Source organism: Stegodyphus dumicola, chromosome 4, assembly GCF_044657685.1.
Source record: "Stegodyphus dumicola isolate Sdum_Otavi_A_Nest chromosome 4, ASM4465768v1".
NCBI classification, from domain to species: Eukaryota; Metazoa; Arthropoda; class Arachnida; order Araneae; family Eresidae; genus Stegodyphus; species Stegodyphus dumicola.
In genome coordinates, this window is record NC_140771.1 from 176,027,039 (window position 1) to 176,051,616 (window position 24,578).

General features: G+C 30.3%; 1 protein-coding gene across 1 annotated transcript in view; it reads left to right on the forward strand.

Annotated features, from left to right (window-relative positions):
* Nucleotides 1-15,865, forward strand: part of Pop2 (CCR4-NOT transcription complex subunit Pop2) — a 31,830-nt gene extending 15,965 nt beyond the window's left edge. The window contains exons 5-8 of the mRNA XM_035372467.2: nt 2,196-2,373; nt 7,549-7,626; nt 11,949-12,124; nt 15,490-15,865. Of these exons, the coding sequence (XP_035228358.1) occupies nt 2,196-2,373; nt 7,549-7,626; nt 11,949-12,080 (388 nt within the window). The 3' untranslated portion in view covers nt 12,081-12,124; nt 15,490-15,865. The remainder of the gene's footprint in view (nt 1-2,195; nt 2,374-7,548; nt 7,627-11,948; nt 12,125-15,489) is intronic.
* The last annotated feature ends 8,713 nt before the right edge of the window (nt 15,866-24,578 follow it).

Genomic DNA, 24,578 nt, shown 5'->3' on the forward strand with positions numbered 1-24,578 from the left:
TGGAAAAGTACCAAAAATGTATCTTAAAATTGTAATTATTGATAGTGTAATTATGAATGTAAAGGGTTTGCCATCTAACTTTTGGAATTTCAATTAGCTTAAAAAATAATTAATATTTTTTCAAAATTATGAGTTTATTAGAAAGGTTAGACATTTTCATTTAAGAATGAAACGCAGCATTATTCAAATGACTGCCACAGCTGGTTTGACAGGACCCCATCCGATCCACCCAATTTTTAGTAGATTTTCCGATTGTTTGGGCTCCATTCGCATGAATGGTAACTTCGATTTCGTGTTTCAAGGCATCAGCCCTCTCTGGGTGGTTAACACAATACTTATCCTTAAGACTCCCCCCCCCCCCCCACAAAAAAAAAAAAAAAAAAAAAAAATCCAGCGAGGTCAAATCACGGCTCCGATGTGGCCAATTGACCAGCATTTCGGCTGATTAATCGATTTCTAAAAACAGTGCACTATAGATCAGTGTTTATGTTGGCTATGTGGCAAGTAGCCTTATTCTGTTGAAAATAAATATCACCCATGTATGTCATCCTTTTCAGATTTTGGAAACAAAAGTTCGTTAAGGATGGCATGGTAATGTTCACTACTGACAGTAATGGCAGCTTCTTGCTCATTTTCAAAGAAAAATGGCCTAATCATGCTGCCAGACCAAAAATCTTTTTGACCCTGCTGGATTTTTGTAATGTTTTTTTTTTTTTTTTTTTTCCCTTTTTGTGGGGAATCCTTAAGGCTAAGTGTAACACTAAACCACTCGAGAGACGATTGATGGCTTGAAACATGAAATCGAAGTTGCAGTTCATGCGATTGGAGCTCAAGTAATTGGAAATGTTACTAAAAAATTGGGTTGATAGGATGGGGGCCTCATTCTAAAATAGTGGTGGAGAACGGCAGAAGGCAGTCTTGGCCATAAGTTTTCTTCTGGCTTAGGCTTGCTTGTTTCTTTAATGACGTTTTAAAATGTTCCCTTTAAGTGATATTCAGTAACATATCCCCAGTCCCATCAGAATGGCAGATGAATTTCAGGCTGGGGTATTGTCAAGCCAGCCGTGGCAGTTACTTGAATGATGTTATGTTTCATTCTTAAATGAAAATGTCCAATCTTTCTAATAAACTCATAAATTTGAAACCAAAAGATTGAATTGTTTTGTTTATGGCAGAACTTACAAAATCATCTGCATAAGGAAAAATATACCTTTTGGAAGAATTTTTTAAAGAAAATTAACTGATATTTAATGTTACACATTTCAACTAAGAGAAACTCCCTTGTTTTAAACAAATTGTTAGTTTTATATTAAATATGCTATCAACATTTGCTATCAACAATCACACCCAGCAACTTTGTAAAGTGTAAACTCATTTAGAGAATATACATAACATTGATTAGGATGAAAAAAAGTATTAAAAAGCTCAAATTAGGATTTCATAGGAAATTGAGAAACACTGTTAAGGGCTTCATTGGGCTTTGGCTAAATTTAAGCCCTGATAAACTGATGTTGAGTAATTACTTTCAACATTTTGTATCGAGATACATTTACTGATAACCTTTTGTTTAATTTTGATTTGTAATGATAAAATAGTCATGGGTTTCCTTTATAAGAATGTTTTCCTGTTTTTTTGTGAAAGAAGATGGCATGCATATTTATTAATTAGGAAAAGTTATGAAAACTTACTTATAAAGAGGACCCATTTTGTTATGTATATATTGAATTTGCCTATCAGTGTTCTACGACTAACCTGTTGGGTACTATAGGCTATATGTTTTATACCTAATGCTTATAATGCTTACCTAATACTTTGTAAAAATTACTTTTAATTTTTTAGTTATTTTTTAATTTAGAAAATATCAAAGTGTAGTTTTATAGGGCTGTTGACCTAGATTATGATGAAGTATATCTACCTTTACCTGAAAGATTTCGGAATGCTTTTGTGCACGAATGGAAAAATTTGGTCTGTTTGCTATATGGAAATATGTCAGTCTTTGTGTTTATGAGGAAATGAGAAACATAACATTCTTTTCTTCCTTGCAGATCAAATCATACTTTCTAACTGGATTATTTTTAAAACAGTAATGAAGCCTATGAAGCACACATGCTTTTAAAATAAATTTCCTTGCCATATATTTAAATTGTTGAATATATGAAAATCAGTATACATTTTTTTTCTTTCTTTTTTTGTAGTGGCTATGATTTTGGGTACTTGCTGAAATTATTGACTGACCAAAATTTACCTGCTGAAGAATCAGAGTTTTTTGAATTATTAAGGATCTATTTCCCAACAATCTATGATGTGAAATATTTAATGAAAAGCTGTAAGAATCTTAAAGGTGGCTTACAAGAAGTAGCAGAACAACTAGATGTAAGTTTTTTTTTTTCAAATTTATTCAAAGAATTTTAAATCAAAGTCCATGTACTACATCTAGACTTGCATAACTGTATTAGTATTTAAATAAACCCTTTGGAATGTAAATTATAATGCTGTCATAGCTATTTCAGTAGATATTCATAAACATTCATGGAAACTAAGCAGTTTCTCCTTTTGCTGTACGTTGTATTTGTGCATATTCTGATGTAATTTTATAGACTAAATTTCCAGTGTTGTTTTCATTTCCGGACATCAGCATTTGTTCTGTTTTTAGTACTTGAGTCTTGTCCATCTGTAACGCTGATAATATCATTTTTCACTCTTACAGTGCATATTTAAATGCAATTACCTTTTTTAATTTGTTGCTTAATTAGATTAGTAAAACTAATCTTTTACATTTTGAGCTATTTATCAAAATTTTATATGTTGTAAAAATGCATTTTTAGTTTTTTCGATTTTGTTTGTCATAGAAATTAGAAACGCAGCATCTTTTTGCTATTAATTTTTTTCATTCCACTTATCATTTTAAGTATACAGTTTCATTATTTTGGTCTTTTTTCGGGATGGGGGATGAGGCAGCATGACTGTATTAAATATACCCAGTTCTTTCATATTTATTTTCTAACAGCAGTGGTTTTATGTGCATTAAAATATTTTAATTAAAATATTCATTACAGTGTGTTCTCGATTAACTGGGTTCAGATTAATCAATGCATGAATGTGCTTACTCAATGCTATGTGTAAAAAATTAAACATACATAAGTATAAACATGGAGTAAAGTTCTTCCTATTGTAGAAATTGGAGATTTATCTAATTGGAAGGAAGTCGAGACAGTAACTGAAGTTGATGCTAAAAAATTTTAAATGCGAAGTTGGTCAACTATGTTGTTTGGGAAGACATAAAAAAGTGGCTCGATGACAACTCAACTGAGCTGCGCTGTTAGTTCTAGAGTGATGCTGTTATCATTTCAGATGTCGAAGCGAAGAAGATACTGATAGTTAATCCTAAGACAGCAATAATTTCATTTGAAACTCTATTGGACTTAGTCGACCAAAGGGGATTCAAATACTTTAATAAAATAAAAAAATATGCAACAAGATCAAAAAAATATTTAAATGTTTTCAAAAACAATTAAAATCACTGATTTTTTGTAAGAAAACCACATCTAGTATGCTTGAAAAATAGTTTGGATTATCTTGCTTTTTAATTACCTGTAATCTGCATCCTGTAATCTTGTTTTTTAATTACCTGTAATCTGTAGTGTGGATAATCAAGAGTATACTGTATTTTATTCATTTTTGTATACAGTTAATTGAAAAGATCCTGAACAAATTATTAATTATGGTAGGTGAGAAATATGAAAACATTATTTTTACACGAGAACCTTTATCTGTTGATGCAATCTCTTTATGTTAGAAGTTATTGTTTATCAAAAATTGTTTTTGGCAACACATGTCATTATCAATTGAGACATTGATGTTGTAGAAAAGAAAAGCTTTTCACTATTTCTTTTTGTGCATAACTCTTGCCTAATTGATTTAACCATAAAAGTTTGTCTCCCACTGAAATTATTAAAAAAAAATTTTGTATGAGAATTCAGTAATCTCTGATACTCACCTCACTGCAAACCTGAGATGGTAGTACATAGAAAGCCTGGAACAGGAAAAGCCTGGCATTTTTAACATCCATGACTTGATGATGTAAGGTATATATTGTTGGAGAGAGACTTAACTCGTATCCCCTGACATTATATACACATTAGCATTAACAAGATATGACATTAACTTATTTGTATTCATATATTTCTTATTCCTCTAACACACCTAGGTGGTATGTACAATTATATGTTCTTATGTAAAAATAATTATTTTTAATGTTCCTAACATACCTTTAAATTTTATCTTAAGACCTTTTAAATCATCTGATATATATATAAAATTTATTTGCTAAAGAAATATTGATTATATTATCTCCTAATATAAATTTAGTAGAATATATCAAAAAGAGGGAACCCATATGTAGGAAGTTTAATTCCGAAAATTGTGTTTTGAAGGAACTTCAATGTAAATCATGAAAAAAACTTAAAGGGTATTTGAATTTAAATCATGAATAACAAAATTTCAGACTTTGAAAAAATTAAAAAACAAGTAATTATCGCTGTTGATCAGAAATTAGTTGACTTTTCAAAGGGAATAAACCAACTCTCGTTCAATGAACAATAATTAATAAATGCGAAGGTGTTTCAGCTTTTACTCAAGTAAGAATGATGATGCCAAACTGGCAAATTAAGTTAAGCCAAAATTGTAGTTCCATGAAGTGATGGGATTATAGCCAAAGTAGAGTATCAAAGAACTTATTCTGAATGAAGCATTTTTGTTAATACAAGATTCTTTAGACATTTTGAGTGAAAACCCAATTTATGTAGTAAAATTTACAAGATACTTGAGTAAATGTCTCCGATACCTTTGTTTTTATGCATGTTAATTCAAGACTATTTTTATAAAAATAAACATAATAAACAGTAGTAATCTTAACTGGAATTATGAAATAGAACTCAAAGTAATTGAAAGAAATATGAGAAAAATAAGAAACATAATTATGTTATATGAAAAGATCAAAACAAATCAAATAAAAGTTGAAAAATTGAATTATATATAATAAGAAAGTAAAATGTGAAATGTACATAAAAATATAAAAGGCCAGAAAATGCATTAATTAACTTATGTTTATATATATATATATAATGTTGTAATTTTGGCGGAAGTTAAAAACAATTCATGTTCTAGCCACGGCTTAAAACACTGCTGCATAGAGTATTCGAAATTGCATCGTGGAATGGCCAGCTAAAATTTTGGAAAAAGCACAACACATCTTGATAGTTAAACATCATTTATTTTTGGATAATGAATTTTTGGCACATATCTTCATAACTGTTAGAAGACTAGGGGTGCTAAAGGCACCCTCACAATTTTAGACATGCTCTTAATCTTAAATAATGGACAATAGCTAGCAGAAGCTAAGTGACACATTGTCAGCAGGAAAGCGATGTTTTTTAAAAAAGAGAAAAACTACACAGTTAGTTGCTATTTATATTAGAAGTTTTGCTTTGATCTGATTAACCAAAGAAATGCAGATGGTTATAGAATTAATTTTCAGATATGGCACATTTTCAAATAAAAAAGAAAAATTAAGAGAACTAAGAACTAATTTGAAGTGTAGTCCAAAGTTGCATATTTTTTATTTTGCATATCTCCCCCCCCCTTCAAGAGAAGAAAAAGGCTTAACAATAGGGACTTTTGGGAAAAAAGCATTAGTGAAAGCAGACAAGAATTTTATATAATACTCACAATTTTGTTGATTAAACAAATTATTTTCTTCAAGTTTAATTGAGAAATCTAAAGATGAATATTTAAATTTTTTTTTTATTTTAAGAAATATTCGCAATGTTTATGCATTTCCGATCATGGCGTAAAAGGAAGTTATTTTTGGACGGAGGATAATTTATTTTTAGATGACAAATTTCTTAGCACATATCTTCATAACTGGTAGAAGTCTGGGGGGCTAAATGTGGCCCACAATTTTAGATATGCCGTTAATTCTTAAATAATGGTGAATAGCTAGCAGAGGCTAAGCAACACTTTGTCAGGAGAAAAGCAATGTGTCAAAAAAAAAAAAAAAAAAAAAAAAAAAAAAGAGAAAGTACACAGTTAATTGCTATTTATAGAAGTTATACTTTAATCTGATTTGCTGAGGAGCTATACATAGTGCATTTGGTTACAGATTTATCCAGATATGACACATTTTTGAAATAAGAGAATTAAGAGCAAATTTAGAGTCTAATCTAAAGTTACATATATTTTTTATTTTACATATAATTAATATATAAAATAAAAAAAAGCTCTAAAAAAGTAATGAATTAAATGTATATAAAATAAAAGTAAAAAATTTTATCTTAGTTCTGCTAAAAGCTACAGTTGAATGTAGGCTAAATGATAAAGTTTATTCATTTCATCCAGGGAAAAAAAATAATCTTGGAGTTAGAGCTTTGTTTAATTTTTTTGGTGTTTGTTAATCATAATATATAATTTGACTTGAGATATAGTAACAATAATTAATAATTTAATACTCTTATGATAATATGATATTCACGGCTTTCTTATCAGATTAGTAACATATCACTTCTGTATCATAATTAGAAAACCATTCATAATGATGACATGGAATTTTTGCTTATGCTTGGTATTGATTACTTATTCCTTAACTCTTCAGCCAACCAAACTGTGTACATATGTCCTACAACAGTTTCCTTTAATTAAGTATATAAACATGCTTCTTGAAATATGTCTAAATGTCAGAGAAAAAGTGCAGGTATAAAATGGTGGATTTTTTAGTATAATCAATATTGGCATTTTCAGAAATTTTGAGGGGATTATTTGTTGAAAGGCTCTTAAAAATGTCACTGCATCTTAAAAATTTCAGTCTGTTTATTGATCTATAATAAAAATTTACTCTTGCATTTTATTACTTATCAGTAGATTCAACTGTAATTTTTAAGACAACTGGAATGTAATTTGCTGATTTGTTTAAAATGTCTTCCTTCTGTTAGTTCTAATATTTTATATACTGTAAAGGCCCTTATTTTCACGGGCCGTAATTTTCGCGAAAATGAATACATCAGTGTTTTCGCGAGTTGAAAATTTCGCGAATTTTATATGAACAGAACGGAAAGTGTAAAAATTTCAAAAGTACCTAAGTAAAGCTGAGAAAGTTGAAAAAAAAAAAGGATTTTGCGAGGCTTTAATTTTCGCGATTACGATGGGCTCGCAAAAATTAAAGCCTCGCGAAAATAAGGGCCTTTACAGTATTTATATCTGTGTGTATATGCAAACAAAAGGTAATTAATCACAGTGGAGTTCATTACTAAACAATTATGCAGATTTATGTAACTATGAAACTTGTGAAATTTTTTATTAAAAATTAAAGATATTCATACTTAAGATATTTAAAGCATCATCAAGGGGAAAAAAAAATGGATGGCCTTTCACTTTCCTTGATGCATTTTAAATTTTGCTGAAAGCAATTTCTCAACTATATTAATGTTACTGTTAGAAAGTGTTTTTTTATTTCATATTAATTCTGTTTTTTGTTGTATTCATTAAAATAATTAGCTTGAAAGGATTGGTCCACAGCATCAAGCAGGAAGTGACAGTTTACTAACAGGAGCGACATTTTTTAAAATGAGAGAGGTCTGTAATATAATAATACTTTTTTAAAAAAATATTCTCACTTATGCATGTGTATCTGTTGAATTTTTCGTTATTTGTATATTCGGATTATTTAAAGAATAAATGAGTTATACAACAGCTGAAAACTGCTGTGCACCACTATTAACTTGGAATTCTTGGTGATTGAAAATACTTTTATTTAAAAGAACTAAGCTGCATTTTTTCTGTTTAATAACATAATTTTAGTGTTTACAGATTTTGAAATATAGGTCTACAGATTTTGAAATTTTAGTGTTTACAGACTTTGAAATATAGCTTTTAATTTTTGTGGATGATGCTCTGTTTTTCATGGATATTGACATACGCGTGTATATATTTTTCATTAATTAAAATCATTGTAATTGAAAATAACTGTCTTATCCATTCTAGAATCTCTCAGTCATTAAAAAAAATTGTTATAGGGTAGCACTGATAATTCTTCGTCTTGACAGTTGCTGTTTTGCAAGAACTGTAATATTGCCTTTCCTTTGATTATTAATAATCTAATTTTTTAAGAAAATCATTAATATTTGGTGAACAAAATACAAGATGTATAAAAATATGGTCTAATTTCAATAATTCTGTTAATTGGAAAGTAAAATTTTATAATATTTGTTCTGCTTTATAAAAAATGATGAACATTCACATATATGGATACTTATTATTTTAGTGGTATTTAGTGTCTCAGCTGCTCTATGGCAGACTTTCTATGAGGATGTTTTTAACAATGTATAATTTTTGTATTATTTTGGTATCCAGATTACAATTGCATTGTGAAGAAAGGATGCCAAAAAAAAAAAAAAATGCACATAATTGCACATACATCAAATAATGAAAGCTTGGATTTCAAAAATTTTGAAATATTATCTGATACAGATGTAGGCAAGTAATTCACGATTGAAAAAGAATGCTCTGGCAGTGGTGAAAGCATTGTATATTAATTTACATAGCCTTTTTGAATTTAAATGATATTGTAAATCATTTCACAGCAATAATAATAATAATAATTTTTTTACAATTAAAATTTAATTGAATATTAGCTTTATACAAATAGAGAATATTTCTTAAACTCAAATTTCATTCCTTGCAGCAATGGCGCAAAAGAATTATTTACATTTGATTAAACTATATTCTTGTGAAACAATTTTTTTGTAATTTTGTGCGGATTCTGTTGAAGTTTAAAAAAATGAATTTTCATAATGAATCTACTCTTGGAATAATAAACCAGAAAATATTTGTGATTATATTTCGTACAACGGCCCATTAGCGGCTGAGTCGCTGAACACTGGCAGTTCGGTCCAACTTTCAAATCCCGGCCCAAGGTCTGCCTGCATGGGTGTTTTCGTGCTTTTCAACATGTGTATCGTGTATGCAGGATATTGGGGACGCATACGTTAATAAAGCGGGCACAGCCCGCGCAAAACCACTGAACACTGGTAGTTCGGACCAACTTTCGAATCCTGGCGAGCGGGCTGGCAGCATGGGTGTTTTCGTGATTTTACACAAGTGTATCTATCGTGTATGGAGTATCTTCTGGATGAATACGTGAATATAGCGGGTGCAGCCCGCATAAAATGCTGAAAACTGGTAGTTCGGTCCAACTTTCGAATCCTGGCAAGCGGGCTGACTGCATGTGTGTTTTCGAGATTTTCTGCATTTCTAATGTTTATGAAGTATCCTGTGTATGCATACGTGAATAAGGCGGGCGCAGAACAATGGTAGTTCGATCCAAATTTCGAAAACCGTCGAATAGGCTGGCTGCATGGATGTTTTCGTGATTTTACCCATTTGCATCGAGTACACAGTATCTTCTCCATGCATTTGTGAATAAAGCGGGCACAGCCTGCGGAAAACCGTTAAACACTGGTAGTTCGGACCGACTTTCGAATCCCGGCGAGCAGGCTGGCTCCATGGGTGTTTTCGTGATTCTTCACATTTGTATCGTGTTTGCAGTATCTTTTGGATGCATGTGTGAATAAAGCAGACAGAGCCTGCGCAAAACTGCAGAACACTGATAGTTTGGTCCAACTTTCTAATTCCAGCAAACGGGCTGTCTCGTCTCTGGGTGTTTTCTTGCTTTTACGCATGTGTATCGTTTGTGCAGTATCTTCTCCATGCATATACAAAGAAACGGGCTTCAGCCCTTCTTCAGCTGGCGGGCTTGCCTGCTAGTTGTATATTATTTTCTGTGGAATAGAGATCAGAGTCAAAAGATTAAATTGGGTTATTTAATTTGGTAAAACACATGAAGACCATCTGCTTAAGTTCCATCCCTTTTTTGACAAGAAGCTGTAAGGATTTGAATCCTAGTCTTGCATCCTTAATCCCATGCTACCATACTCTCAAGATTAATGATGAAAAAAGTCCATTGAATACACATGTGAGTTAATGTCAGCATCTTGAGATTTGGTATGCTGAAAAGCATAATTAAATTGTTGGAATCCCACGATCTTATGTTAACCCTAATAAAATCAAAATAATTGGTAAAACTACTTACATGTATTTCAGTCAGTTCTGCAGAAATACTTTATGCATGCTTCAATCGGGTATCTATTAATGAAATCTTTGGATATATATGGATTAGCTACTATAGGTCATTATCTTGAGGATATGAAATTTAAAAGCACTGCAAAGGGTCATAATAATAATAATGTGTGTGTGGGGGAGCAAACTCGCTAATTAAAAATCTCTTGAACTGGTATGCACTAAATGCATGAAGTTGCTCCATTCATAATATGTGTTATGGCCACATATGGGAATATTATTTTTGGTGTGTATTCCCACATATGGGAATATATTTCTAATTTTTTCCTTGGTGTATTGAGTTGCTACAAACAAAAATTAAATCATTTCTTTTTTCTCGTAAAAAAGGATGTCCCTGAATAATATGTAATTAATAAAATATGAATAGGAATTATACTTTTTGTTCAGTTAAGCAGCATGTTTACAATCCTGTTCTGAGTTGGCTAAACTATTAATTTGATACATAAATTTCTTTAGAGAATTTTAGTAATGGGATAAAAGGTATTCTCATTGATATTAACTTTATTTATGCATTTGTTAAATGAAATGTTTTTATGTGAAATATGGTTAATTACTACAATGAGATAACTGTGTTTAAATTATTACAGTCAAAAGTTGTTAATCCGGACTCGTCGGGACATCGGCGATTCCGGATTATAGATCATCAGTTTAAATCTCGTAAGATGGCATGCAGAAATTCTAAAATTAAAAATATGAAACCTTAATTTATGAAATAAAGAACAATTATAATCTAAAGGGTATCAAAATTTACAAAAAAAAAAAGCTTAATATTTATTTGTTTACGTTATTAAACATTTCTTTCAATGTAAGTTGTTTTAAGTTGCTTCGTTTTATGTGATAATACTTTCTCTTTAATTCTATAAACAGACACAATTTGTTGTTCAGTTACAAAGTTCCGCTGTTCAAGTCCCGTTAATTGTTGTGCTGAGAATACCGACTAACTTGTCAATCGAAATTTTTTCATTTTCACTAACCTCTCTGTCACATTCTTCATGTCTGTATCCATTTTTTGCAGCAATTCCACTTTTTGTTTGATGGACATCGAAACATACTTTCGTTTTGTACGATCCTTTGGGAACTCCAGAAACGGAAATTCTATTTGACATAATCGAAAGTTCAAGTTTACTTTTATAAAATTGCTCTTACAGTCTGCAAAAAATAATAAACCGGATCCAATTCGAAGATTAAGAAACAACGCAATCATCAACATTAACTGAAATAGATAATTAGATAATTTTAGATTATACCGTCTGTTATACATAAAACGCGCACGTGAAAACGTATTCTGCGCTTGTGCAAACGCATATGCGCAGTGGTAAAAGGTCTTACGCGCACGCGTAAACGCCTATGCGCATGTGTCAACGCGGCACATGCGCAGAAAGTTTTTAGCTTTGAGGTCCGGATTATGGGTGTCCGAATTAACTACTTTTGACTGTATTATTATTATGTACTTTGAATTTCTTACTTAGATTATATTTATTTGCATCAATCCATAACTGGGTTGTTATAAATGGATATATAGTGAATATTGTTCTTGGGGCTCCAGCTATAATAGCTCTATAATAATAATGCCATATTGATTCTAATTAGGCAGTATGTCTATTATTATAAAGGCATGATTAGCGAGGCCAATCATATATATATAGGGCCATAAATGATTAGGGGCTTTAGCTGCTGCATATCATGTATATTTTCATTCAACATAAAATTATCTAAATTACCCTGATTGTGTTCTATTTTAACATATTTTATGCTTTCAGATGTTCTTTGAGGATAACATTGACGATGCCAAGTACTGTGGACATTTATATGGACTTGGAACTTCATATGTTATGAATGGCAATGCTACTCTTGAAGAAGCATCTCCTATACCTACAACATCTGCTTCTTGACAATTGTTAATTTAAATTTCGACATGTTCATCAACAACATCTAGGTAATTTGAGTTAATATTAATCTTTTTAAGCATTTAAAGCATTTTAGATAAACTGTAAAATATATGCTGCACCATTGAGCGTATTCAGTTTCATTCTGTAAGGCAAAGTTTTGGTGGTTTAAAATTTGTTAATATTATTTATTACAAAGCTATAATGAATAAATATGAATTCTTATATCTTGCAGCTTTCTGTAACTGATTTGCTAAAAATGTATTTATTTACTTTTTCTGTTTTTCCCTTTTTCTTTTTTAAAAATTTTGCTCTGCAATTAAATTTGAGGTTACCCTATCATGTATGAAATTTTCATTCTTTTCCATATCTATATGTCATATAACATTAAAAGTTTTAACTTTTTGTTCCTTACCTGAGTGTAAAAATTTTATCAGTAAGACTCAGTTTGAAATTAGGTGTTAAATATGCAATTTTTGTTCGGATAATGTGAAAAGTTACCATAAAAGTTTTATAGGTAATAAATATGATAAAATTTATTAAAGGAAATTATGAAGGCAAACAAAATTTTAAAAATTATATTAGCAAAAGAAGATTTCTGTCAGAATTCATTCAAATTTTGCTTCTTTATATTAGTTTATAAGTTTAAACTGATTTCTTGAATATTGGCAGGTACATGACAAGTTTTTCAATAGCAAATTAGTTGCAAGAGACGAACATTAAAAATTACAATGCAGATATATAATCAGAATTTTTATAATGATTATTGTAACAGTTGTTTCTGCATCAAGAAAGTGGAGTTTAAGAAATCAAATATATAATTTTCATAGATTTCTGAATAATTTTCATAGATCATTTTCATAGATTTCATACATTATGTTTGTATACATATCATATGTTACAGAACTAATAATAAAACAAAAACTGTTTTTCATGATGAGTTGCATAGTGTTAACTATATGCTTAGATTTTTAGAAGCATTTTTATGGAATCTATTTAAATTTCATTTAGTATATTAAACTGCTATCCAAAGCTATAATTTCATTTTAAATGTTACACTACAACCAAGTAGCCTGGCGTATACTTCATAGTTGGCAACTCTCCTATATTTTCACTGGAAGTTCCTGGTTTTTTGTCACATCTTCCAATAAATCACAGATCTTCTGATCTTTATTTTTGACCTTTACTAAGGAAAGTTTTTTTGTAGCTATAAATGAAATTTATTGAATGAGTGAAACTTAAATAGTGGAAATTCTATTTTCCCACACCTAATGATTTTCAGCATAATTTTTATTGAATTTTATTTGATCTGAATTGTCGTAATCTGTGGTTAACATTATAAAACTTCAAGCAATGTTTAATCAGTTATATTTGTATTTAATTTTATTTTACTTCAATAAGTGATTGGTTACAAAGTTTATACACGCTATGTACATTCATTATTAATTTTATTTTTAAAAGTACTTTAATAAATAACAGCTTTTCTGTCCTACTCAGAATTTTCTCAGTATAAAAGTATAACAAAATTGCAAAATGAAATTAGCTCTGGAACACAAAATTGACTAATTACTATCTAATTAAATATTAGTCTAATTTATATTAAAATAATATTAGCTCGATAAACTGAATTGTGTATCATAAAGTGAATTTAAGTTAGTTTGGAGATCTGTTGAAATTTCATCGCCACTCGGTGTGAAAACTTGTCGGAAAAATTTTCACTTGAGAAACTCCTTTTTTTCACATTTCAAGGTTGCTAACTAGGACACTAGGTAAATAATTTTTGATGCTGAAGAACTTTATGTAGTCTCTCTCTCTCTCTTTTTTTTTTTCTTTCAAAAGAAGTTTTATTTTTCATTTCATTCAGCAATTAAGAAAAAAGGTTCAGTTCAGGAGTTATATGCTGTTACAGATTCAGTCAGTTTAAATAAGAGTAAGCACTGCTGCTGTTAAAGATTGTTAACTACTGCCAGTTAAAAATTCTTTTCTAGTAGGGATCTTATTCTGATGTAAAGGTAGAAAATAAAAGTCCCATTTTAAAGTAAAGATGTCTAAGTATCTTGTCCATTGTATAAGAAAGTGCAGTATAGTTTGTTATCATTGAGTCCATCATTCTTTCAAGGATTTTCATAGGATTCCACAAATGAAAAATGAAGTTTGTTGGCTGAATTTCTTAAGGCTATCAGCAGTTCTCTAACCATTTCACCTGCTGTGCTGTTTGTGAAGGAGGGGTTATATTTGTTATTTGATCACCTTGTTAGGGGCAAATCTGTTAGTGGCTCTTTTAGGTGTGAAATGCTAATGAATTTCCTAATGCCAGTCACTTGAAATGGCATTAAAACAGTTGCTTGTTATTAACTTTTAGAATTAAGGTAGTATAGTATTGTGATCTGTTTTCTGTTCCAATGTAATAAATAATAAATGTGTATTGGTGATTTCATAGTGTGTGTTGGAATTTGCATACTTTCTTTCTGATTAGCTACTGTTTCCAATTCATCTGTGTTTTATTTATTTATTAATTATGTTTTCAGCATAATTTTAAGTTTTGAGATTTTTTATGCTTAGAAATAGTGATGTAAAAGAAGAGTACATGTCCATAAAATTCCTTGTAAACTTCGCAAAAATGCCTCAGGATATCTTTTTGCAGCTTCAGAGAACATTTTCAGAAGCGCACAAAAACATGTAAAGAAGAGGAGGCATAGGCAGAAGAGTACAAAGTTTGCAGAGTTGCTTGTTTGTCTTGTGGTGTGCACCAGTAAATATTGTCAAAGAAGCTGAGCAAAAGAATGTTTGCTAATAAGTTTAGTCTGCAAAATGTTTTTGTCATGCAGTAGTTTCTTTCATTGCCTAGCAGGATAGTTTTTCACTCTTTTTTTTATCACCAGATTTGGTTGTATATGTTTTTTTCCATTAAAAAAAATCAAGCTGAACAAAAGAGAAGGATAGAGCTTTTTAAATGGCATCTGGGAAGAATCTCTGTTTCTGACTGCTTTGACAAAAGATTAGATGGTTGAACTGACAAAACATTGTTTTGTTAAGTCTTTCCAAGCATGGGAATAACCTTGTAATCAACATTTACATTGGACTAGAGACATTTTGAAAGATGTTATGAGAGATAAGTTGTGATGCTTGTTAATAAACATCATGGCTTGTCTCATAACATCCTTAAAAATGTGATATTTGTTAATAAACATTTTCAATGAAATTTAACAAACTTTGTAATTAATAATTGTAGTTGTAATAATTAATAACTGAATAAATGACAATATTATTATAGAATCTGAGTTGTTAAAACCTCTGGTTTATATGAAAGGGATTAAAGATATAATGCATTAATTATATTTTTAAATTCATGTTTTTAATAGAACTTTTTTAGTAAATAAGCATATTTCTCATTAACTAATGTTTTCTTTTATAGGTCGAAGCATCGTGACATGGTTTTAATTCCAGAATTGTGATGGCAATGCATAAAAACTTTTGTTATTCTTTTAAAAATGTGTGCTTAGATATAAGAACTGTAAAGCCCATTATTGGACTTTTTTTACAGGAATTCTGATGTACACACAAACACATATATATATATATTTTGTAATAATTAAAATGTGACATTGTGATCATTCATTCAAGTATGCTATTGTGGAGTAATTTTTTGAGCATTTATTCTTATGTTGTATCATCAATACTTTTTTAAGAAGCAGTTAAAATGATTTTTGTTTTTATTTTATGCCCTGCCAATTTTATACATTATTCTTTTTTAAAACCATATTTGAATAAAATGGACAAATATTTCGAAATGTTCTACCAATGTGAATTTTACACCATATTCTTTTAGAAAAATACAGTTTTTAAATATTCTTTCAAAACACATAGTACTAGTTGTATTTCGTTGTTTATATTCAGGTTACATATATCTGGAACATGTCTTTAAGACACATTGAATATTCTTGAAAATGCATTATGTATTTTTACAAAGCTTGATTACAGATAACAACAGCCCACTAATGGTCAGAGTAGTTAAAGTTACAAAGCGTGAGTAGTTAGTTGACACCCCAAATTCTATTTTTGATAGTTGAATAGGCTAGCTGCATGAAGTTTTCATGTTTTACCTTGTGTGTAATGTAAATATATGGCAGTTTTTGTAGAAAATCTTCCATAAAGGCATCTCTTTTCATAAGTAAATAGGCCTAGCATGCTATTCTATAGTCAGAACAATCCAGTCCCCTGATATATATATATATATATATATATAATATATATATATATATATAAATGGTGTTTTTAGGACTCAATAAAAGTACGTTTTTAAGGACAAGCATATTAATAATGCATTAAATAATGCAATAAACTGCATATTCCCAACCTTTTCATGCCTTGCACTCCTAAAAAAATTAATATATTCTTGTGCACTCTGAAGCAGTTTCTAAAGGAATCAAAAACAAAGTTGCATAATCAAATTTTAATTATGAAGAAGAATTTAACATGAAAATAAGGAAACATTATAAAAATTTATCATTTTTATAAAATTATTGACTTTTTTGTGTTTATTGGATAAAAGTTTTTCAAATAGTAAGACTTTGTTGCTAAAACCAATTTGCATATCTGCTTGTGTATCCTGGTGATTTCTGAATTTTGTTTTGATTGACAGAAGGGCACTAAGTGCCAGACTCGCATAAATATGTCATTCCCAAATGAGATGAGCACAGTTAGTTCCTTTTCACTAAGTGTTCAGAACATGTTCATTACCAAACTCCAAGATTGTTCCTCAAAAATATGATTTGTGCACAGTTCTTTATCATGGGATATATTATCCAAATTGAAAGAGTATTGATCCACATTTCTGAAGTTTTCAGTTCTCCTGTAAAATACCTGCCAAATGAACTGATAATGTTTCCAATTGATTCATAATCTTCATATACACCTGAAATAAGAGACTTACTGTTATCAGCCATTTCTTCGAGTGTTGGAAATTAGAAAGATTCCTTCTTCTAACTTGTTAATTCCTAAGTTGTAGCTTTTCTTTGAAACCATTTACAGCATGTCAATATATTTATATTTTTTTCCTTGGATAGCTACATTCAGATTCCTTTAGAAAAGCTTTAACTTCTACAGTTCAATTAAACAAGTTAAAGTATTACTATATGTCAGCTAGCATATTTCTGTATCGAAAAACAAAAACAGAATGTTCACTTCCAAATTCTTCACAAAATAACTTGTAGGCAGCGATTCAGAGCACAGCGCCTAATCCAGTTGATGATGTTCACTGAAGTGTCGGGGACCTTTTTCAGCTTTGGAGGTATGTTTTTGATACCGGAGAATGTCAGGGAAGAAAACGGTTTTTCCTTTAGTACAAAATTATATTTTAATTGTTAACCAATAATTTGGATATTTAAGTCGCATTTTGCAGCGGTATTCTTCATGTTGATTGCAGCGGTATTCTTCATGTTGATCCAACATCTAGTGTTTTGTCCAACTGGAGAGAGATTTTTGAAGGTTTATCTCTAGTATCAGTGACAACTTGATCCAAAATGTCTAAACTCAAATCACTAATTCTGCATGGAATAACATTATTTGAAAACGGCACTGATTTAAACTTGTTTGAAGCTTCTTTTCCAAGAACAGTTATTGCCATTTCTAATATGCAGTTTAAATTTTATGCAATTGTATGGGGCTTCTTACGTTTGGATACTTTATATGCCATGTGGTATGAAGCCATCAGGAGTGGTTTTTCAGTTAGTATAAAGCTTAATTTTGCATGGGTTGCTGAAGAACCAAATCAGAATTGTTTTAGTGCTTCAACATTATAACCTGCAGAATCTGAACCACCAAATCAGTTAAAATGTTCCAGCAGTTTAGATAGCTTCAGATTTATTTGTGTTTGAAAAGACAGTACTATAAATTATTAATATGAAATGTAGCAATATGCAATATTAATATGAAATATAGACTAATTAGAAATTTGTAAAATCAAAATATTTTTCAAATTTTGTTTTGGAACAAGTGTATTTGTTCTGAGGTTACATAAATTTGAAACTCTGAGATTATGTAAAGTTCATTGAGATGTTAAAAATCTTATCTGAGCAAACTAAATTTGTCTTATATATATGAAAGAAAGCTATTTTTGCTATTTGTCTCATGCTTGGGGGGGGGAAAGTTTTAGGCTGAACTATTTAGACTAAAAGGAAGGCAGCAGACAGAAAAACCTGATACTGAAAAACTTATTTAATCTTTTTTGACTTACTTCCATGGACTCATTGCTGAATATTCATTTCATTATATGAATGGTTTGTCAGAATAAAGAACTTCCTTGAACAACAATAACATAGAGGCTGTTAGACTGAAATATTATTTGTTCTCATTACACAGAACTGCATATGAAGCCTTTGGATCTGATGACTTTTTAAAGTAAAAGCTTTAAGGATAATTATTGCATAACTGAACGATCTACCAAACATTTTATATTTCACAAACCATTCTGTTCTTTTTAACAACTCCTGATGCTTACTGCAAGTTCTTATCTTAAAGGAGTATGTGAAAAGTCATTGTCTACATCCAAAATATCTCACTGTTCATATTTAAAATTTCAATTATTAGTAAAGAAAAATATAACTGCAGTAGTTTCCAGAAAGTATCCTCCCCCCCCCACACATACACACACAAAAAAAAAAAAAAAAGCTTAACTAAGCAACTAAACTTCATTAGTGAAATAGTTTGAAAATATGTGTGTATGCAGGAATAAAAGTATTTCACAACAGTATTCAAAATTATTTGAAATTTTGTAGGGTTTTTACTGCATGACGTTTTCCAGAATTTTTTAAATGGGATTACAATCACCTGATATGTAGTATACTTAGAGACAAAAGAGATGCTCTCTCTCTCTCTCTCTCTCTTTTTTTTTTTTTTTTTTTTTTTGTGGATTGGGTTAACTAGCATCCAAAGAAGCATAGGTGCTGTCATTGAGTATTGTCTAAGGAAAATTTGCTTCTGTTTGTTACACAAGGGAAAAATCACAAAAGCCTTATATAGTCTGGATGTTTAACCGTAAAGATGAACTGTGAATGTTTTCCAATGTAGTCATTCTGCCATTCATGTATTCTTATTCAAAAATTGTTTAAGCATGAATAACTACAAATAAACATGCAACATGACATGGGATTTTAATAAAATAGATTGTTATGAATACTTGGTTGCATATGTTAAGCAATTCTGTTCTGTTAACATTAAAATGAGATGGAGCTGTAATTAAGTGAGTCTGATTATGTGAATTATTACTGAAAAAAAGGTACTGCTTCATGTACAGAATTAAAAAATTAATGAATGATTAAATTTTCTTGGAAGTTTTTCATATTGATGAAAATCTTTGATTAATGATATTTAATTCCATTTCAGGTTTACACCAAAAATCTCAATAGCTGTATATGTTTCAGTGTATTGTCAATTTAATTATTTATTTTTCTGCTTAAATGTCTCAGTGCGGAATGATTTTTCTTCTTAAAACAGAGGAAACTGTGCTTTTCTTGCTTGAAATAATTTTACAACATAAAGAAAGACATTAAATTTTGACCATAAATTAGAATGACCCACACATAATGTTTAATTTTGCAACTTGCATAATTAGTATTTAAAAGCTTTAGAACATCAGCTCTTGTATGTCTCGAGCATGTAAAATTCAGCATCATTTAGTAAGCTAATGCTATACTCAACTAAAAACATAATCTAAAATAAAAGACTCAGTATCAACTAAACCATTTTTTTTTTTCAACCGTCGGTCTGCAAGAAATATTTGTCGGTCCGCGAAATATCCAGCTATCTGTCCAAAAATTGTGCCAATGGGTCGAATTATTAAACTTACCGGTCCGTGAGAACGTACCAAAATATTTTATTGGTCCTTGGAGTGAATCCAGTTGAGAAACACTGAACTAAACTACTGCTATCATATGCTTAATCAATGTTTCTATTATTCTGTATGGTATTTTTGTGAACTATGGGCACATTAGTTGTTGAATGTACGAAATCACTGAGCATTGCGAATTTATCTCAGTCTTATTTCTCAGCAAATAAATGGACTGTCTGCTAGTAAGTACTTTTGATGTTTTTCCTGATTCGTAACATTAATATAAGCCAGTTTCCTTTAGAAAGTCTTCCATGAAGATAATCTAAAGCAGATAATCTAAGCATTGCTTACTTTGTCATAATTGAACAACCAAGCATAACTGTAATTAATAAACCTGCGAAAAATAAAATCCTGTGTATAATTTTCAAGTTAGAAATGTTCAGTGCAGTACTCCTTAAAATACAGACGTTTTAAAGTGAAAAATATCTCCATTGGAAGTGTACTTACAAAAATTGCAAAATTATAAGACAAGAAGATAGCAGACCTTTAGAAAACAGTACTGATTATGTACTAGAACCATCAGCTCCTTCTAATTTGTACACTGACTAACCCTCAAATGTCAAGAACTATCTTTATTTGCATAAAAACTGGTTAGGAATGCATGTTTAGCAGATTAACAGTAGCAATTGGGGAGTCATGATTTCTCTGAGTTATGAAACATAATTATTAGCCGCTGAGTGCAAGGTGCTGATAATTTTGAAACATATTTTTTTAATGTTCCATGTTGGCAGTGTATAGCAAATGGACCAAGATGGACTGGAGATCAAACTGTGGAGTGCTACGATTCATTTATAGGTAGAAACGAACAGTGCCTCTGAAGTTGGCAAGGGCTTATTATAGTGTGACAATAGATTACCTCACCATGCAATTGAACTAAGAAACATTTGAATACCCTAGGCAACAGTTCAGTGAACTTTGCTTCAAATTAAACTTGGCAGCTGACACTAATAGAAGCAATGATGCTCTTGAGGATTTATCAGTGATAGGATCTGCAGTTTACACAGAAATTAGACCAGTGAGGAATAGCAAAAAGTTTTCTTTTTCTCAGATGAATCCTAATTTATATATTGCGAGTTGATACACGGATGTATCCAGTATGGAATGTCTGAATGATGCTACCAAGAAACATGGATCCTTATAACACAAGTTGGTGAAAATGTCTCCTTGTTTGAGACATGTTTCTCTACCATTCATTCAGTGAAGCCTTTAATTTTATAGACTGTATTGAAAACATATTTAGTTATTTCTGTGTAATTTCTGACACTGAATAACTCTACGTATTTCGTGTCTTGTTAAATAAAAATGAAACCTTCCAATTATGATAATGTGTCTTGCTTTATTGCCACAGTAATCAAGTGCTGCTTGGAGGAACATGACCCATAAGACCCATTTATTCAGATGGAGATGAAGATTTGTGTTTAAGACATAAAAGTCGTCAGTCCATTCATACCTGTTTAACTGGGTTTAAGCCATAGCCAATCAGGGAAGGGAAAGTTGTGCATGGGATTACTTTGCTGTGATTGGTTGATTCTTATACCAAGTTGGCATAATGTTTAGAAATTAGAACTTTTAGGGAAAACTCTTAAACTAGTTTTTGTGATATAGCAAGGTCCAATTTTCTAGTAATGATGATTGTTTTAGATTTCCTATTTATAAAAAAACCATTGTGTGAATAAACTATATATACTTCCTTGGTCTTCAGTTTCCCAAACCTTAACCATATATATTTAATTCCATTTCAGGTTTACACCAAAAATCTCAATAGCTGTATATGTTTCAGTGTATTGTCAATTTAATTATTTATTTTTCTGCTTAAATGTCTCAGTGTGGAATGATTTTTCTTCTTAAAACAGAGGAAACTGTGCTTTTCTTGCTTGAAATAATTTTACAACATAAAGAAAGACATTAAATTTTGACCATAAATTAGAATGACCCACACATAATGTTTAATTTTGCAACTTGCATAATTAGTATTTAAAAGCTTTAGAACATCAGCTCTTGTATGTCTCGAGCATGTAAAATTCAGCATCATTTAGTAAGCTAATGCTATACTCAACTAAAAACATAATCTAAAATAAAAGACTCAGTATCAACTAAACCATTTTTTTTTTCAACCGTCGGTCTGCAAGAAATATTTGTCGGTCCGCGAAATATCCAGCTATCTGTCCAAAAATTGTGCCAATGGGTCGAATTATTAAACTTACCGGTCCGTGAGAACGTACCAAAATATTTTATTGGTCCTTGGAGTGAATCCAGTTGAGAAACACTGAACTAAACTACTGCTATCATATGCTTTGTACTATCAGCATATTGGAATCACCTTGATATACATGTTCTATGCATGGAACCGTCACCAAAAATTTTATACCTGCTGTTGGAGTCCTTGTAGGCTACTCGGTTTCAGATTCCTGTGAGAACTTCAATTATCTCAATGCATTGCTCCTATTGCATCTGGTTGTTGTTTGTTTTGATAAAGGAGTTTTTTCAGGTAATTAGGTAACTGATCCTTACTATGTGACTCAATCATATACTGTCATGAACATAAAATGTTTGAAATATGAAGAGAAAGTGCAATTTTAATGAAGATCCTGAAAGGACAATTAATTGGTGAAAAGGTTAAGTTAATGCTAATTTGAGCTTATATGATCTTTTAATTGCATGGTTCCCATGAAAGAAAAAGTAATTAGAATGGAAATTAAAAGAAGGATATTAAAGAAATTTTAAATTACATATGTATTTGAATTTTTAAATTTACTATAGCATGCACATTATTATGAATAAATTAATATTCTTTACACTGATAAACTAAATTTGATGGTTGAAAATTCTTTTTAAAAAAACTGATCTGTACACCACGACTTCCTTGTATGGAATATTAAATTATATGCATCTTTTTCCTGCATTTCATTTAAACTTATTTGCTCAAATTTCATTAGAGGTATATTTCTCATTCAATTAATTCAGTTCTCACTTTGTGGCAAGGCAAAAATACATAAAACTCAAAATATTTTTATTAAAAATTGAAAGTTATAGAAAAACATGAAACACCAAATACAGTTAATTTTTTTTTTTTTTTTAAACAATTGAAATTACAGTTTCTATGCAAAAACAAGCAATATTGCCAGCAGGCAAGGAGGCAGAGTTTTTTTTTTTTTTTTTTTTTTTTTGTGCACAAAACCGAAAGTTTCCTTTTGACCCTATTCTGCAAAAAGACACTATAGGAGCAGAAAGACTTAATTCACTATTCTGCTGAGTTTCAAATGTAAACAAATATGGCTGCTATGCTAAAAAAATTAGGCTTAACCGTACTTAAACAACTTTTAAATTGTTGATAATTCTACAACTATTGCATGCATATTAACTAAAGGCATAAAAACCTTAACCAAGATAAGAACAACATAATTCAATCATATTTAAAGCAAAAAATGTGTAATTTGCTAACATATAAGGGAAAAAACCTGAGCACACTGAGCCAAGTAACGGAGTGTGTGTGTGTATATATATATGCATTATATACTTTTGGTGCGGCCCATTGCAACCAAAAAGGGAGGTCATATCTAAATGTAATAACAGTCCTATATACAAAATTTCAAGTTCTGAGGCTATTCGTTGCATACAGATGTCATGCAAAAACACAATTAAATTGCATTTGATGGCGATGGGTATTTTTGTCGAAATATGGTACCCGGAATTTTTCGTGATTACAATAATTCCTTTTCTTCATACAAGGAGGTAAAAATCGTTTGTATATAGACAATTCAAAATGCTTGGCATTATGAGTATTTCAGACTAATAGATTTTTGCTGTGAAGTTGAAAAGAAGTCTCATAGAAGCTGCTGTAAAAGAATATTTGATGCAGTGATTCAGATGCTATGAAAACCTGATGGAGAAAAGTTTGGCAGCAGAGATAAATGACTCCATAAATTTATCTCCTAGTGAATAATGTTATTTTTGTTTTTATTATTGTTGTCCCCAAGTGAAATTGATGAAGATTGGAAAGAATTTTAATTGTTTATTAAACATGATGAGCAAGGTTGTAATGAATCTAAGTTATTCAGAACATTGTAGATGGAATTAAATTGGATTTGATTTAAATATTCATCTATCAAGGAAAGAGGATAAGCCTTCTAGTAAAACTGCCAACATAGATAGATACTTGTATTATTTTTAATTTCTTTAACTTGTAACACAAAAGGAGGCATAAATTTATATATATTATATCATTAATGTTATTTCAATATTAGTTGCTTAAGTTTTCATCATTGTGTTAACTTATATATGTTACCAGCAAAGTATGAAATACCGGCATTCTAAATAATGCCAGACGATTTTAGGCAAAGTATGAACTATGAGAATTATTACATACTTTCCCTAGGCATTGTATACAATACCTATAGAATGACAAATGCTCTTTAGGCAAAGAATAAAAAAAATATTATAGAAAGGCTGTTATTTAAAAGACGTGCATTCCTCAAAAATACAAATGTTATTTTGAAAAATTAATGAAAGAGTGCCATTAAGAAACCGTTATTCGAAATATGTTAAAAAAAAAAAAAGAAGTGCGAGATTATCTTGATACAACATAATAATTTTGTATTTTTTATCTGTCTGAGACT